At 37.7% G+C, this 17,971-nt stretch overlaps 1 protein-coding gene across 2 annotated transcripts in view; it reads right to left on the minus strand.

Moving 5' to 3' along the window:
• The window catches only part of COL5A2 (collagen type V alpha 2 chain), a 165,297-nt gene that overhangs the window by 14,154 nt on the left and 133,172 nt on the right, over positions 1-17,971 (minus strand). For both annotated transcript variants that reach the window (XM_042822469.1, XM_042822468.1), the window contains 25 exons: positions 16,260-16,313; positions 14,450-14,548; positions 13,906-13,950; positions 13,712-13,810; positions 13,373-13,426; positions 12,152-12,259; positions 11,438-11,491; positions 10,659-10,757; positions 10,093-10,146; positions 9,252-9,350; positions 9,089-9,142; positions 8,907-8,960; positions 8,369-8,422; positions 7,786-7,839; positions 7,415-7,459; positions 5,584-5,682; positions 4,804-4,911; positions 4,632-4,685; positions 3,732-3,785; positions 3,561-3,614; positions 2,391-2,444; positions 1,523-1,630; positions 1,367-1,420; positions 1,130-1,183; positions 28-189 (listed from right to left, as the gene is read on the minus strand). In XM_042822469.1, coding sequence (XP_042678403.1) covers positions 28-189; positions 1,130-1,183; positions 1,367-1,420; positions 1,523-1,630; positions 2,391-2,444; positions 3,561-3,614; positions 3,732-3,785; positions 4,632-4,685; positions 4,804-4,911; positions 5,584-5,682; positions 7,415-7,459; positions 7,786-7,839; positions 8,369-8,422; positions 8,907-8,960; positions 9,089-9,142; positions 9,252-9,350; positions 10,093-10,146; positions 10,659-10,757; positions 11,438-11,491; positions 12,152-12,259; positions 13,373-13,426; positions 13,712-13,810; positions 13,906-13,950; positions 14,450-14,548; positions 16,260-16,313 — 1,827 coding nt within the window. The remainder of the gene's footprint in view (positions 1-27; positions 190-1,129; positions 1,184-1,366; positions 1,421-1,522; positions 1,631-2,390; positions 2,445-3,560; positions 3,615-3,731; positions 3,786-4,631; positions 4,686-4,803; positions 4,912-5,583; positions 5,683-7,414; positions 7,460-7,785; positions 7,840-8,368; positions 8,423-8,906; positions 8,961-9,088; positions 9,143-9,251; positions 9,351-10,092; positions 10,147-10,658; positions 10,758-11,437; positions 11,492-12,151; positions 12,260-13,372; positions 13,427-13,711; positions 13,811-13,905; positions 13,951-14,449; positions 14,549-16,259; positions 16,314-17,971) is intronic.

The following is a 17,971-nucleotide window of genomic DNA, read 5'->3' on the forward strand; positions in this document are numbered from 1 at the left end:
GAAGTAATGACATGAAGAAGGACATACCGGCTGCCCATCTTCCCCTGCATCACCCTTGTCTCCAGGACCACCAGGGGGGCCGGCTGGTCCTCGATCTCCCACACGACCGTGAGAACCAGGATCACCACGAAGACCTGGGGGACCTTCTTTTCCTGGCTCACCAACAGGCCCAGCAGGCCCTGGAGCTCCCTAATAACATTTTAAAAACTTCGTTTCAATGGACATTATTCTGATCAGGACAAACAACCACCAAGGACTGCTCTTTTTATTAACTTTAAATAAGAACTCCAGGAGGAACAATGTGTGACAGAGCACAGACATAGTGTAATCCGATGTACAGCGGTGCTAGTCTCCCAGGATTTTAAAATTATATCCATGCTCAAGCCTTCCTCCTCACCTCATCACAATTTCAAATCCCTCCTTTAACATGCACTTTTATTTTTTTATTTATTAACTTAAGCTATACAACTACTGCTAAAACATTCTTTGGCCATGGTTTCCAATATCAAACACAAGTTCACGTTCAATGTTTTGAGAGTCATGTGGTCCAAAGGAGTGCTATCACCAGCCTTCTTTCATTTCTCAAATACCTCTAAAGGAATTCACATTCATATTAGGTTTCTCCATAAACTTCACCTTTGGGCAAACTTACCATGACTGCCATTTATTTCGTACAAAAATTACTCTGTGAAGATGAATCTTCACCTGTTGATCCACAGCTAAGTTTTCATTTTACTCGAGAGTTTCTAAGAATGTTTACATATGAGAGATTTGGGTTTGTGTTTTAATTTTAATGGATCTCATGAGTAACTCCACTAATGAGAAACTAGCAGAGGCCTCGCCCTTTTTACAAAAACTTGCCTAACCTCAGTCACCAGTGAAGAAAAAAGAGAACAAACAATAGATAAGATTGTCACTTTGTTAACCCTGCAGAGTAGTTTGAGAAGCTAACACGAAGTCTAACTAAACACTACATAATCCAGTGAAGTCACATAAGTCAGTGTTGACAAACTGCTCTCTTTCATAGCATCACATGGTAAACGTTGCTTCCCACTTCACACTATTTTATTCAAATGTTCAATGACTGAGTTATAATATACATCTATTACCGAAATGTCAATTGACTTACAGTAGGTCCAGGAGGTCCAACTCTTCCAGCAGATCCTGGGAATCCAGTAGCACCCTAAAACATATTTTAACAGCAACTTTACTAAAAGAAATACAGCACTGAAGTTACCTAAAGAGCTCTTAACCAAATTAGTGAAACTGCAAAATGCAAGCTGAGATGAGGAATGGCACACACATTGCATGAAGTTGTCATGTTAGATTGTCTACAGTTACCTCACAAAAAATAAAATCTACTTACAGGGGGACCCTGAGTTCCTCGACCACCTTTCAGACCAGGAACACCTGAAGGACCCTATAAGCAAAGGAGAAAGAGAGGAGTGATGGGGAACATTCAGAAGACTTTAAGCAGGATCAGTCTATGACACTATTCTCTGACAATGCTGCTTATACTTACTGGTGGACCAGGAGATCCAGCAAGCCCCTGAGGTCCTGGAGATCCAGCATCTCCTTTCTGTCCAGGTTCCCCAGGTTCACCTTTCACACCTGGCTGACCATCAGGGCCCTATAAGAAATCATATTACAGAAGAAGCATCAGATCAGAGAATACCACATCCTTCTAACCCAACAGGTCACTTTGCAGAGAACATCAAGAAAGCAAAATAAAACATAAAACAGTGCTCAATAGGTAAATTCAAGGGAAACGTAATCATTCACCACAGTCTGCAGAAGATGACATGGTTTTCTGAAAACTCTGTGAAGTCAGAATTCCCATTAAAAATATTTTCTGATTAATATTTTTCATCTCTTTAGATTTCGTATTTTCCTCAGAACCTTTTCCATTTGTAAAAGAAACTGAACCGACATTCTCTTTTCCAGTCCTTTCTTCCCAATAATGAAAGCAGGCACCTAATTCCTTGTGAAGGAATGTTTGAGGTATTCACTAAAAATCTCACAAATTTTCTATTTATTCCATTAATTCATACCATCTTCCACTAGTCACAGAGTAAATTTTACTACCTTCAGTAGATGACACTTCACAATCTGTTTTATTTTAATCTCAAAGGAACAACTAAGTGTATTCATGAAGATATGAAATCTGGTGAAAAATTACATCATCTTTTCAACTAAGCTATTTTTCAATCATCCAGGGTATTCATTGGCCCTCTTCACTACCTCGTATAACGATGGGTAAAAGAAACAAATCCTTTTCCAACAAAAACGTGACTCACATTCCAAAACACTGCAGTATTATTCATAATAAAATAAACCAAATAAGTCAAAGCATGACTAAAAGAAACTCATTAGTGTTACGAAACACATACCGGAGGACCAGCAAAACCAACAGCACCAGTTGGGCCGTTTTCTCCTCGAGAGCCCTATTTTAAAAAAAAGAGTAATTGTAAAAATTGTAAAAGTAAAATAAACGTCTGTTTATATACAGTAATTTTTGTAAGCAAATAAAGAAGAAAGCAAGCTAGCTATTTACTGTTGCGTGATTATATTCTTGCTCTATTTATCCAAATCAAATGATCATTTAATCACACAATAAAAGATGCTAACTATGACAATAAGGCCTGCCCACGTAGTCAAGACTACATAAACTTTTGGAATTTAGAGACAAAAGACATATGCAAACAGTAGAACAACAATAGGAGTAATACTGCTCACAGCCACTTCCAGTAATAGCAGGATTAGCTAATAACACAGTCTAAAGAATTTACCATTCCAATCAGATACATCTGGGGAAAAAATCTACCAACAATTCACAGATGCACTCCTGAGCAAGGTCAGAATGGGCTGTGAACTGCTTCAGCTGGTCTTTTCACGTAATGTTTTTTTGCAAAGGGAGGAGTTGAAGGCTGCCAAGCTCCAGCACTCCCCAGAGGGGTGCAAGCTGTTTCAATTTATACTAGAACTGAGATTGAGATTGCTCTGATTTATGACAGAGACATAATCAATTCCAATTGGTATGAAGAATCTAGAAGGGCTGAGCTTCTAACTCCTTTGTCATCCAAGCCAACTATCAAGACATCTAAATCACAAATAAAAGGAAGAATAGATGAAAAGAATTAACACTTTTGAATGAATCAAGATATATCTCTGTGCTTTTTTTTATGGAAAAAGTAATATCTGGAATTGGCAATCTTTTAAAAAGACTTAAACAAGTGGTGTTTTATTACAAGTGGTGTTATACTTTGAGAATCAAGGTAAGTGAGGGTAACTCTAAGTAAAGATTGCCCTAAAACAAGTACAAGACAGAGGAACAAGACCTGGCAACACTTTTCAAGTGAACAATATCAAGACAAGAACTACAAAGGTTGGCTTAAAAAAAATTAAAAAAAAATTAAAAAAAAAAAAAAAAAAGAAAGAAAGAAAGAAGAAAAACAAGAAAAAATAAAAGCAAATGATACAAATGCTCAAAGCTTGGATCAGAATTATATATTTGTAACATTTGTTAATTCGTGTCAGGTAAAAACTGAACATTTACTCACAGGGTTTCCACGAGAACCAGGAGGACCAACGAGCCCTCGAGGACCTGGTTCACCCTTAAGATAAAATTTAAAGTTAATTCCCAGTAACTTATTGGATGAGTAGGAAAAACGCCAATAAAACATGATGATACTAAGAAACTTGACTAGGGAATGGCATGAAAATCTGTTTACCTTTTCTCCTGTGGACCCTGCTGGACCCATTGGGCCTATTGGACCGGGAAGACCCTTTTGAACAAATTAAGTAGAAAGAAAGTTAGAAAAGGGATACTTCAAATTGTTATTTCAAAACCTCTGGAACTATACTATTTCCATTATTTCTTCTTTCCTTTAAATTCTTCTTTCTGTCTGAAAACTTACTGTGTCCTCCATACCTAAAATTCACTTGCATTTCTTTTTGCAGTGACCGAAGTCACTGTACATATCTCTGTAGTCTTGTTTCCTTAATTCTCTGCTTCTTCACTAACTTCAACTTCTCCTTCACAGCATTTATGAGTAAGGCCAATGATAAAAAACAGAATACCAGCCCTGGCTTTATTTTGCTTTCTGAGGAAGAAAATAAGTCCTTTTTTTACCCATTTAACACAGAAGACCTCAATATCTTTTATCCTAGTTGTTCACGCTTTAATTTTAAAGCATCTGTCATTACTTTGGAAGACTCTCATACATCTCGCACACTCTTCTAAAGCGTACTTTCTCCATGGCATAGTTAGGCAAGTGAGTTCCTATCTCTCCATCCAAACTGACCAACTACGCTTGATGATCCTCCAGCACTAACTTCAGCTTCCCTGTGTATCTAAAATATCAAATTAACACGTTACTTCTGCGAATCTTTACCATTAAAATCTCAACTCCAATTACCTACGACACAAAACATAGGCTTGAAATAGGCATACAAGTGCACTGTGCACAGTTATCTCGCAAAATTTGACCAGAGTTGAAGCATCAGAGGAAACGCATCAATTCATCATGTCTCCCAATTGAGTACATTTTAACTCTGCTCTGAGTAGCCCCTAACACAGTAAACAACCTTCTGCGTGGAGGGCAGCTATTAAGAGTTACAGATTTACTTACTCTTGCCCCATCATTGCCAGCAGTACCTTCAGCACCTTTCTCACCTATACCGCCCTATGGAAAAAAACCATAAACTCGAAGTTATGACACTGAATGCTGAACAGTTCATGCTACTGCACAAATGCAATATTAAGAGATGAGTGATTCTACTTGGCACAACAAAAATACTTACTCTGTCACCCTTTGGACCAGGAGTTCCAGCAATCCCTCTTTCTCCAGGCATACCTTGAAGACCCGGTGGGCCTGGATCACCAGGTGTCCCACTAGGACCTGGGCTTCCCTGAAACGAATGAAGTGCAAGTTATTGTCTATTCATCTGAGAAGTATCTGTGTCTCTAGGCTGCAGAACACGTTGAGCCTGTATCAAAGTCTCTGGGGTAGAGAATTAAGTAATAATTTTCTCTTAAATTTTGAACTTCTTCATGTCCAAATACTTCTCATTTCCCAAAGTGTTCCTCAGGAAATTCAACTGTAACACCATAGTCCTTCCAAAACCATTAGCATGTAATCATACCAGTGCATACTCGTGGTTAGAACAGGCAAAACAAAAAGAAGCTTGAGCTTCTCTCTGCCTTTACCTTGATGCTTCATCAGTTTATTATACAAAGCAGCAGCAGGTAGAAGCAATAGGGGGCAGAGATGTTCTATTTATGCTTAGTTTCTCACTGCTCACGTCTGTGTACAGATCTCACGTAACTAGTGCACAAGGACCAATTAAATCAATTGCAGGTGAAGGAAAGATGTGGAGTTTTCAGCATTTACTTTTAAACACTCAACACTGCCAAGTCTCTTAACGTAAATTGATATAGTTCTTCAAATAGAGCCATTATTAGAGTTTTTTCTTTTGTAGCTTAGAAATGGCTTTGCCTTTGATCTACTGAGAAGTATACACAATAAAAATCACTCTGATGCGCTTCTAAACAATTACACAAGGCATGTCATTGCAGCTTACCTTTGGACCATCAGGACCGTGACCTCCAGCCATACCCTTTTCACCTGGAAGTCCTGATGCACCTGGCTCTCCCCGTTCCCCTGGATTGCCACGTTCTCCCTATGAAACGGATACTTGTTACTTATTTACTAGTCAGGGCACAATTCTGGTAGCAAAAACCCTAAGTACACTATGAGCACAGAAATACCACATAAAAAAAGAGCCTGTGAACTAAATCTACCAGGGCCACTCCAAAAGTAATGCCTCCTATTTCATTACGCTGGCCCACAGCATCAGAGGTGGATGTTGGTGGCATAGTAGTAGAGGCTGAGCCTTCCCACCAGTGCCCTGCTAAATTTTGTTGCCGTGCGGCTGATGGCAGCAGAGGGGCAGTTTGACAGAATGGCACCTGACGTGGAAGCGCGAATGAAGCAAAGGTGTGTCACTGCATTCCTCTGTGTGGAAAAAATGGCACACGTTGGCATTCATTGATGCTTCCTGAATGTTTGTGAAGACCATACAGTGGATGTGGGCGCAACAAGGTGATGGGTGGTGTGTTTCAGCAGCAGCAACGGTAATGTGAACAATAAGCCATGTTCTGGACAGTCATGTACTTTCACAGCATGAAATGAAGAGCATATTAATCTGTGCCAACCAGAGGATTATGACCAGGGAACTGCGCACAGAGCCAAATGTCAGCTTCAGTGCACTGAAACAATGGTGGTAACATTGTAACATCACAAAGTTTGTGTGAGGTTGTTCCCACAAACAGGGTATAGAAAGAATAGCAAGTTGGTCAGGACCTACTGAGCCATTACGAGACCGATGGTGACAGTTTCCTGGATTGCATGATCAACAGATGTTGTGTCACCACTATGAGTCAGAATCAAAACGGCAGTCCTTGGAGTGACCACATGTGAATTCCCCATTGAATAATAAGTTCAAGATGCAGCCCTCAGTGGCTAAAGTGATGCACACTGCCTTTTGCAAGGAAAAGGAATCTCCTTAAGAAAGGAGATTCCTTCAATTTTCTGGAACACTGACAAACCATCAACACTGACCACACCATCATGATGCGGACTAAGCTGAAGGCTGAACTTTCAGAATCAGGTCTGAAAAGACAACAATCAGGCCCCATTCCAGCATGAAGACCATGGAGCCAATCTTGGCTGGGCCGTTCTATCACACCCACTGTACAGCATGGATTTGGTGCCTTCTGACTCCATCTGTTTAAGCCAAGGGAACATGGATGTCATAGGCAACAATTTCCCAGCAACAGTGCCATTATATGGGGAGCACCTCTGCTGGCACAGATTTTTATGAGTACTGCATAAAGACCCTTTTTCATTGCTGGTGAAAAATGAGTAGCTAACGGCGGCGATAATGTTGAAAAATAGTATCCTATAGCTGAGAACTTGCCCTTTCAACTAATGCTGCTTTGCATTTTTATCTATTGTAGTATCCACGGAAATAAATAGGAAGCATTACATTCAGAGCAACCTACACAGGAGAACTGATGAAACAAAAAACAGCTTTATGTTTTTACTGTTAAAGCATCTCATAGAATGTTCCTTGGCAAAATAGTCAGTCTTTTCACAGACTGTAAACCACATAGTTTACGGAGTTACATCTGTTCACTCAGCAGATATTAACACTACTTCATGAGGTACGGAACCATTAGAGGTGGTCAATTTTATACAAAACACATCACCTTTAAATATATCCATGCTTACAATTATTCTACTGGAGGCAAGAAAAACAAAACGTTCATTTTGGGTGTCAAATTTCACATGGTGCATCAACTTTCAACCTCAGAAAACTGTTACAAATACTTCTGAAGGAAAATACTTACCCTGGGGCCCAAAGGACCAACAACTCCAGGATCTCCAGGAACACCCTACACAGAAGAGAGTTCACCATTAGGATGAAAGTATATTCATAACCTTATAGCTGTGAAAACTACGGATAATTATTTTAATTTCCAAAGTAATGTGAAAGTGGATGACAAGCTCTGAATACCACGCGCAGAACAAGAGAAGATTTTCCAAGAACAGTAAGGTAGCTATATTCTAGTAATTACTTTTTCCAAAAGCAGTCCTCATACACAGCTTCTAGACTACATCAGTAAATATTCTGAAATAGAGTGGGAAATTAAAATACAAAGACAAGAAAAGGTAAAGCTACCTCACAAAGTTATTTCTTGAAAAATTATACAGAGATTACCTGATCACCTGGCTTTCCTCCTTCACCTGGAGGACCTGGCGGCCCAGGTAATCCCTGTAAAAAATAGGTAAAAATAAAATATTTTAATAAAGTATGAAAAGTTCAAGTCAGACTTAGGACACTGTATACAGTACAAGACTATGCCCTCAGAAATCCCGAAGCAAAATAGTTACATGAACATTGCATACAAGTGTTTTCCTACTCCAAAATAGCAGTCCTTCTTCAACATTTGTCAGACATATGCATGTCAGCTCTAAAAATAATGTTATCTATACATAGACTGACTTAATTAATACTTCATTATCAAAACAATCCTTTTGTTCCACATTTGGAACATTTTTGGAAAATCTGGAAGATGAACTGAAAAACAGGGCAGGTTTTCTCAGTGGATACAGAAATGCCACTTAAGCCTTTTCCAGTTAAGTGTACTGTACAGCTGATATGAAAGCTATCATTAATTATTCCACATATTATTGCCATCAATTCTCACGCTTTTCTTAAACATCACTTGATTGTATTCCTAACCTAATTTGATTAAGAGATGGCTGTTTAGTTTTCCTCTTGCAAAAATTAATGCACATACCTGAAACCCTGTAGGACCTGGAGAGCCTTGTTCTCCTCTTTCTCCTGCCAGACCCTGCACAAAGGAAAGTAATAAGTGCACATCAGAGGAACAGTAGAGGAATTTTCCTTCTCCATGAATATGCATTTCTTCAGTTACGTATTTGTTTATTGTACATTTTCACTTACACCAGACCAAATATATCCTATCTAAAATAAGGAGATATCTTGTACATTTAAGATTCTCACTCACCATTCTTTACTAATGGCAAGACACTCGGTTCCAATAAAACCAAGGAAGCTAGGAAAATGAACTATGAAAAAAAATTGTCCTTTGCACTTTTTTTATTTTATAATTGCCATAATGGAAATCGTGCTACCGATAGATAAGTGTTTTAATAAAAAATTACCCAATTTCAAGGATTTCTTTTAGTGTTATTGTAATTCTTGTTTGGAATCAACAACTGGCATAAAGACAAAAAAAGCATGAGGGCAGAAAGATCAATGAAGGAACGGAGGAACAGGAAGGTAAGCAAATAGTGTTGAAAAAGTTGACTTACTGGTGGGCCAACAGGGCCAGAAGGACCAACTTCACCGTCTTTGCCAGGAGCTCCCTAAAAAAAATAATAAATAAATTAAAAAAAAAAAAAAAAAAGACACTGAAAAAGCTTTGTACAGTGAGCAAACATAACAGAAACGTATACTTTCTGTAATTACTGAAAATGTTAACAGTCACACTCACTCTTTGTCCTGGAACACCTGCATTTCCTGCTTCTCCCGGTTTACCAGGATCACCCTAATTAACGGGAAGAGAAATGACTATTTTTACATCTTGTTCTCAGCCATTAACATGTACGGAAATGTTTAAAGTGAAGCAGATCTTGGGTACCAAGTGTCATACTCACACTACCACCCTTTGGCCCAGAAAGGCCCATACTGCCTGGCTGACCTCTGATTCCTATTGAACCTGCAGGACCAGGACGTCCATCTTCTCCAGGGCCACCCTACAGAGAAAAAGCATTTTCTGCATTAGACTAAAAAAAAATTACTTACTTATGTGAGCCTATTAACCTCTGGAAAATGACTACCAGCACTACTAGAGCAAAACAGCTCTAACTGAATTTGAGAACAACCTTGAAGTGGCTAGATATTCACATCTATTACCTCAACAAAATAACTGTCTTAAATGAAATTAAAATATAGCATATGTATTGTGTCATCGCTCAGTAACCGAACTCACACTGTTCCTGAAGTGTCACAGAGGAAAAAGTTCAGCAACAAAAATAAACGGCTTTCCAATATAATACAAATAATCCTTCCTAAAAAGGGCTTTTGGTGCTGGAATTTTTCACTTCTAAGTCGATGAATATAACAAGTAGTACTTGGTTTTAAGCACACAGAATAATACTAGCCTTATTTTGTTCTACAGTTATCAAAGTGTATCTGAAACAGAGCTACAGCCAGACAGCTGGAGCTCAACAAATACGATCTGTTTATTAACATTGAGCCATCACGTAGAAGCGTTTTATTGTTCCCAAAAAAGAGGCACTTAGAAAATACTGCAGCAGCTGCTAAACAGACAAAATTATAGGAATATTAATTGCACTACATCTCAAGTTAGAAACCCAAGAATAGAGAAGGCAAACTTCCAGAAATCAAGAAAAATGGGGTTAATAGATGTAATTTCAATGAGTTGGGATCTCCAAACAACTGTGGCATCAGCTGAAATGACATACTGTCACTTACCAAGGGGCCAAGTTTTCCTTCAGGCCCTTGAACGCCTGGGTTTCCAGTCAAACCCTAAAAATGGGAATAACATTGCTGTTAAATTGTGCATATAATTCTGTTAAAATATAAGAGAAATACAAGGAAAATGCAAATAAACTGAGAAGATATGTTCAGTTACTACCATGATAAAAACACCAAGATATTCTTCACACAATTTTCTTCTCTGTGTCCAAGGTCCTCATCCTTTACATCTTCATCCCTCACCATCTTTGATCTTCCCTTTCCTATTCCCCCTTTTGCTGCTTTTACACCTCTCAAACTACCCACACGGTCACATTCTTCAGTTGCATTAGCCAGTCTGTAATTAAGGTATCTTCTTCTTTCAAATACAAATGGAACTTGTGCCTTCCAACATCAGCAGAAGAATAAAAAGAAGACAGGTATTCTGGGCTTTGGCTTTTAAGTTGTCCCACTGAAACGGGTCCATCCTTGTAACAGCAGCTACTGAATTTTGTCAAGTGTACTCTCACCTTTTGAAAATGACATAAGACATGGTTTATAATGTACTGTTATTAGTTACTTACTCTTGCACCTGGGAGTCCAGGCTCACCAGGACGCCCAGGATCTCCTTGCCCTCCTTTAGGACCAGAAGAACCTGCCGGACCACGCTCTCCTTGGGCACCCTACAGAGATATCAATAAGCTATTAGTTAACACATAGAATAGACACGGTGAAAAAGCTAAATAAAATCGATATCTTCAATTTAGGACATAGTTTTTTGTGAACAGAGTTCCAAAACATCAATACTTCTCTAATTACTGCTGCTTTCCAAATTAATATTAAAAACTGTCTCTTCCATAAAGCAATCTTATGCGAGGACATTATAATTCCTGTGTTTTTACCAAAAAGTCAAGTATTATGAGAAACACTAGAAAAGCGTATAGTGAGCCACTACCCTACAAGTGTTGTAGCACTTCAGAAAGCCAAAGACAGGTAAACTGATCTGTTCAAGAGACAAGACAGAATATGAAGAAACACCAAAAAAAGGCAATTTTTCAAGTAGCCCCATATTACAGAACTATGTCTATAGCAATACAGTACTACAAACAGGTCAGTTCTTACGAGCTTGAGGGACCATTAACTCAGGCGCATAAAATAAAAGCTGAACATCACAGGAATTCAAAGTGATTTCTCTCCATAAAATTTAATCTGAAAAACTTCCTACAGCTTTCTGACATTTTTCAATTCCTTTTCAGTCTACTTCTGGTGATTTTAAGGATCTGCCCATTTGTCCAGAAGCATAGGTTTTAATTGAACACTTTCTCTATATAGATGCATTTATGAAAACACTTATTTCACTTACCTTTGGTCCAGGCAAGCCATCAGAACCTGGAAAACCACGGTTCCCAGGAGCACCCTGGGAAAAAAAATCACAGATACAAAATTATTGTCAATATATTTTTTCAGCATAACACTGTAAATAAGCTATTTGACTTCTAGATTGGGGATTCAATTTATTTCCTTGCAATTTTCTTCAGTAGTATAAATTTGGGATTTTCTTGTCCACTTGGAGACATGAAAATATCAGTGTTTTACTCATGCATGCTGAACAGCATGATTCAATAAATGATGACCATTTGTACAGAACATAAGTACAAAATCCGCAGATTAGCTCATCGTCTCTCCAACATTTGTTACCATGTTATTCTGTGCACTGAATTCAGAAATTAAAGTATCCACCGCAGAAGTAATGCACAGTATCACCCATCTCTCTCCCCATAAAATAATAATCAGAAGATCAATTCAAAAAATATCATGCCACATTTTTAGATCCTGAGCTTCAGAGTATAATTTTCAAAAAGATTACGGTCTATCAGAGAAAACAGCACCCTGAAGTCACTAATCTGGAACAGAGTCAAGTGGTATACCAATATTTGTTACTGTTAGGAAAATAAAGTCTGATCGTACCCACAATCACACAATCAAAGCATAAGAAAATACGTGGTTAGGCCACGACGAGAAGTTTTCAACTTGCCAGTACATCTCTCACAAGACATTATTCTTCTGGATTGCTTACCCTCTCTCCAACAGGACCTGGTGGACCCACTGACCCTGGATCACCTCGAGGGCCTCTTTTCCCTTCTTCACCTATGGGGCCGATGGGACCCTGGGGACCTTGTGGGCCCTATTGAAAGTTAAATTTTGTAAAAATTTCTTGTTAAGCTTACCACTCCTCAAGCATATTGAAACAGACTGTCTTTTAAATATCACGGACATTTTTCTAAATGAAGGACGAAAGAAAACACACTTAGGTTTTGAATCAGTTAAAAAACACAGCCCTTCAGAATCAGCTTTTGTCTTTTTCTGTATTAATAAAAAAATACCTCAGTAAGAGGGGCAATATGAATAAACTCCAACTCTATAGTTTGACCCTATGGTGGTTACTAAAAACACCTGCTTGCTCAGACACCGCTACATAATTTTATTCATCATCACAAAATGAACAAACAACCAAGAACTGAAATTCAACAAGAATCTTGAAGAAATTTCCAAAGAAACGAGAAGCCAGTCAATGGTAACAAGACTGTTATTTTATCCGCATGATTTTGACAGTTTTTATGCGATCGCTTAAATTACTGAAAAATTAAAGATAAACAAGCCAAACTGAGCCCAACTCTGTAGAATTACCCTTTTTCTCCCCTGAAATTCGTAAGTTAAGGCATGAAAACATTTCCAAAGAATACTTCTCAAATATTAGCTGTAGGGTAAGCAGCTATTTATGCCATACAACCATATAAGCATTTCTATTACTTAAATGTTTCTATCTATATATACAGACCTGTTTAGGATGTATTAAAAGTATAGTTTAAAACAGATTTTATTCTTATGATTAGCACACAGATCTGAGTGATTTTAAATGCCTAGAAACATATGGGATCCATTTCTCTTGGTATGAAGAAATCGGAATGAAGTAATTCTGAGTGCTGTAGAAACCTGAGTAAAGGCACTAATTGGTTTCTGAGTTCTTTCAGGCTTATAAGGCCTATATAGGATAGGTGATTTATATCATCAAAGGAACTCTTTTGCTATTCATTCTGTGTACTGTCCAGCTAAGTTCACTGTGGCTTGTCTTCCATAATAATTATTACTTGACAAACATAAGTAATAATGTAATAAACAAAACAGAAGTAGTAATGAAAAATAACATCAGAATAGTCGAAAAATTTTTAAGCCTATTCAAAATACACATACAACATCTGTGACTCCTTTTCATCTTACAAATCACATGGAGACTTACCGGTTCACCTTTGGGTCCTGCTTCTCCCTTGAAACCTGGAACGCCAGGATCTCCCTGAAAACAAACACGCAATTAATACATACAAAGTTAAAACCATGTAAGTCATTCATTCATTTCGGATTATGCTATGAAATAGAAGTAGACACTCTTCTTTCTTAGACCACTAAGAAAGCAATAAAATTATTCCAAACTTACAGAACATTGACAAGATCTCATTCTCAGCACACTCATTACCATGCTGCTAAGTTAAAGGCACTTCACCACTAAAAGCAGCGTTTCAGTTTCATAGAGTAACACATTTGATAGATATCATAATTTTCACAGAAAATACATCATTACCGGCTGCCCTCGAATACCAGGCGGGCCTGTACTGCCTTGTGGTCCTGGGGAACCAGATGGACCTAATAAGCCAGGGGGGCCCCCAGTGCCCGGAGATCCCTACAAACAGAAATAGCAGTAAGGAAAAATTGAAATACTAATAAGGAAATAAATCCACTTACACAGTTTCTTCAACAGGTGATATGTTTACTTACAGTTGGGCCTTTGGCACCTGGAGAGCCATCTGTCCCTTCCGTACCCTAGAAATGACATCCCAATCATTAAAATTAATTTTATTGAGGAGGATATCGACAACAAAAGCAGAAGATAGTTATTTGATAACTTTAACGGAGCAGACAATAAAGGCTATTGAGTAAATACATTAACCTAAGATCTACTCATGCAATATGAGTAACAAAGGGTACAAATTAAGATCTTAAAGACTGAAAATCACACTAAGTTTTTAAAGTATCCATAGGATTGAGACTGTATCGTACTGCACAACTTCCAGTTTTCTAAGTTGCTTTAATTAAATAACAGAAAGCAGTTATGAAAAAAAAAAAAAAAAAAGCCAAACACAAAAAGAAAACAACACAACCCCAAAACAAAAAACAGAAAATAGATGAATGACGCCTTTCCTTCTCTGGAAAAAAGTACCTTGGGCAAAACTTACCGTCTACCAAGTAGGATGTTAAAATCCCCAGTAAACAGGCAATGTGCACATACTGAGCAGAGAGGAATTCCAAATAATGTACTTACAGGAAGACCTTGTGATCCAGCTGGGCCTTGTGGACCTGTTTCACCTCTTTGTCCTTGAGGGCCTTCAGGACCACGAGGACCGGTTGGACCTGCTTCTCCCTAAGATTTCACAGAAGAAAACTGGAGATTACCTTCTGCTAAGAAGTAAAACTTCAAACTAATGCAGGAGTAATACTGAGCCCATAAGAGAAAAACAATTCAGATCTTGATATACCTTATTATCCTTAAAATATACATTCACTTACCCAATTCTACTTCTCTGTGCACAGTGACTACAAAAAGAATTCCCCCTCAATGTATATAAGAAAACTTTCCACAGAGGAGGAAACCACTCCATCCTGTGGCCTAAATCACACTAAAGATTTCAGAGAGATCTCTGTCTAAAATCCTGGTCCATACCTGTAATTTAACAGTTTTATTTTGCTTAGTTAGCAGATAAAGATCAGGATTCAGGAGTTACAAAACACTTAGGTGGGGTTTTTTTTGCACAGCACAGATGGACTTGCTGTTGCAGCACTACAGCTTATATTAAACAAAGTATCTTCATAGAAAGATATAGGTGATACAAAGATAGATGTAATAGTCCAGTAGTTGCATGTCACGCTGGTCAGAGAAGAACAGAACAAATAGATTATTAGTCCCCATAAAGCCTTGTAAGCGTGGAACAAATACTCCAACAAAATAATTCCTCCTGGGAATCTATTTAGAATTCTATTGTTACAAAGGAAATTTGCTTTTTGGAATTGATGGCCATTAGTATTACATTTTCAGAAATGAAGCCTACATCTTCAACACGCGGTCTGATCAGTTTTTATAAGTTCATAGCAGCTATTCCAATTTAATTAATCTAATCTTCAAGCTTGAAGATAGGTCCTCTTTTTCAAAATGTTTTCATCGATTCTTCACATAGAAGTTCCCCCAAATATTTATTTTGATATTTAGCACAGGATAGACATGCAGTAAAAAGCACTATCATTTAATTATATACATTATCTTAACACTCCTATTCAGACTCCTTTCCAAAAGACTACTTCATGCATGTTGTCAGCTTCCCAGCAACACAAAACATCTGCTGAACTTGGCTCCCTGGCAAACTGAAAAAAAATTCTTTCTGATACATTTTTCATGTCATGTTTAAGGATTGAAAAAGAACAAGGGGAAGCAGCCAGGCAGGGAGCAAGTGCAAGAAATACAAAGAGGTTGTATGAGTTGTCTTTCGTATCTTCTTGGCAGACATCTTCTCAAGGCAAGGAAAAAAAATAAATAACGGAGAGGCTTCTTGAAAAACAAGAGAAGAAAATCCCACAAAGACAGTACTGCAGCTCATACAAGTTTTCCTCACCAGCCCAATCACACAGAACCACGAAAGCATGAAATTATTGTTTGTCTTACTGTAGAGTTGCAATGTATCTCTATTGGGGTTTCAGGTATTTTCTTTGGAGTTGACCTAGACCTGTAAAAGTATTATTGGCCAAAACTGGTCATCAGAAGATGCTGCTCCCATGCTCTCTTGGACTAATGGTTACAACTCAACTTCCAGACTATACAGTGTTATTCTTTGAATAAACTGGACAAGATTTTGGCTCACTGGATAAAAGAATAATTCCTTATTGCAAGCAAAAGTGAAAGCAAGAAAAAATAACCTGTGGTAATTTCTATTACTTTATTTGGTTTCTAACTTCTTTCTCAAGGCCATGACAAAGATTGATGTTACAGCCACTCTTAGGGACCTGTACACAGGTTGGTGTGAAAAGACTCCAAGATGAATTTGTTGTTAAGCACACTACAAGGGAATTTTAATTATTTTTACCTTCATTCCAGGAGCGCCTGGAAAACCTGGAGAACCAGTTATGCCGAGGGGACCCTATAAAAGATGTTCATACAAAGATATAATTCCACTCTTCAAGTCACACAGATTAGTATCTAAACATTGGGTAAATAAGACTCTAGGATTAAGTATAGATTTAGTCACAAAACATGTTCTAAAAAGAAAAAAAAATTTCCTGAGTGATATGTGTGTTCTCTGAAATAATGGTATGGTGTTTTAAAATGTATTTAATGAATTATGAGCAAACTCACAGCTCTTGATTCAGCTAATGATGTGCAAATTGCACAGCTCATAATTACTACAATGATCTTTCAATTTTAGCTTTTAATAAAGCCTTACTTCCTCTTTCTACATTCACGTTACTGTGGTATACAAAGGAAAAGGTAAGCGTTAAGCAATCAAATTTTTCCTACTGAAAGTAACAGAGTTTCAATTATTTAATAAAGAAAAAAAAAAAAGAAATACAAGTTACTTCTCCATCATAACGTAACAAATCATAAGTTTGCTGCTTGACAAGACATTTGAGTTGACCAATATGAAAAGCAAAAATATAAGAAAAAATTTAATACTGTGCAACTACATAGTCATCCCTTCCTACACTTCTCTCTCATTGAGATTTCCAAATTCACAACCAAATTCTTGCCAGAGTTACAATGCAGACTTCCTATCAGGTTTCTGAAGTTATACAGAGACATACAGCAGGAACAGCCCATTGCTTAGATATTTGTCCCGAGATAAACAAATGACTCTGGAAAAGGAAGAGAAGGAAAGGCTGGATTTCATGGCACACCATGAAATGTATTTCTTTGCAGAGGTGCATCTTCAGCTCCACCAAGCAGCATAGTTCTTTCTAAATAGTTTTATACCTCAAGAAAGTCAATGCAATACCTAAGAATGTCTGACAGCTTGAGCAGACAGATTATTATGTGGCTACACTATTTCTAGATCTAGAGTCAAATTCTGGATGCACTGTACCACAGAGCATTGGCTCACTCTTACATGGCTCCTATGTTTGGGCATGGATGCAAACAGCTGGACTTGCCTGGCAGACTGTCCAAAGTCACAGGAAAGCAAACTTCAAGTGTATGTACTTTAATATACATGCATATTAAGATGCAAAACTTGTTAAACAGAAAGACTTCCAACTAAGGACCTCACAGTAAATTTATAAATTGTTTTCACTTCCACAATACCTCTTTTGCTGAACAAGATATTCAACAGAAGACTACTTCTACTGTATTATAAACTCTCTGAGTGGTGACACACAGTGGTTACACATATTCACTACAATGCTGGGTTCCCAAATGATTCCTCTTCCTTTTCCTGATTATTTTTTTTTGCAAACTGACAAGCTCTGCGAAAAAAAAAAAGTTCTATGTAATGAAGTTTTGCTGACAAACTCAAGAACAATTTGTCCCAGTGAGTATTAATTACAGACATTTCTGCCATGACCTCACACTGGATTTCTATAGAATTATGTAATATCTCCAAAGTATAATTTAGAAAACATATGTCCCAGTTAACTGGATCACAAATAGACATAGGCCACATCTCCCTCAGAATTCAAGAATTCCAGAATTAGGGTAGATCACTGACTCAAATAACAATGCTTTTCATTAACTCTTCCTCCAATTAGAAAGATATGTTCTAAGAATCACTGTCTCCCTTGTGACTATGCATGAGAATTTGCCAAA

Source organism: Centrocercus urophasianus, unplaced genomic scaffold (assembly GCF_019232065.1).
Source record: "Centrocercus urophasianus isolate 14NV4802_14NV808 unplaced genomic scaffold, USGS_Curo_1.0 seq_20, whole genome shotgun sequence".
Taxonomy (NCBI): domain Eukaryota; kingdom Metazoa; phylum Chordata; class Aves; order Galliformes; family Phasianidae; genus Centrocercus; species Centrocercus urophasianus.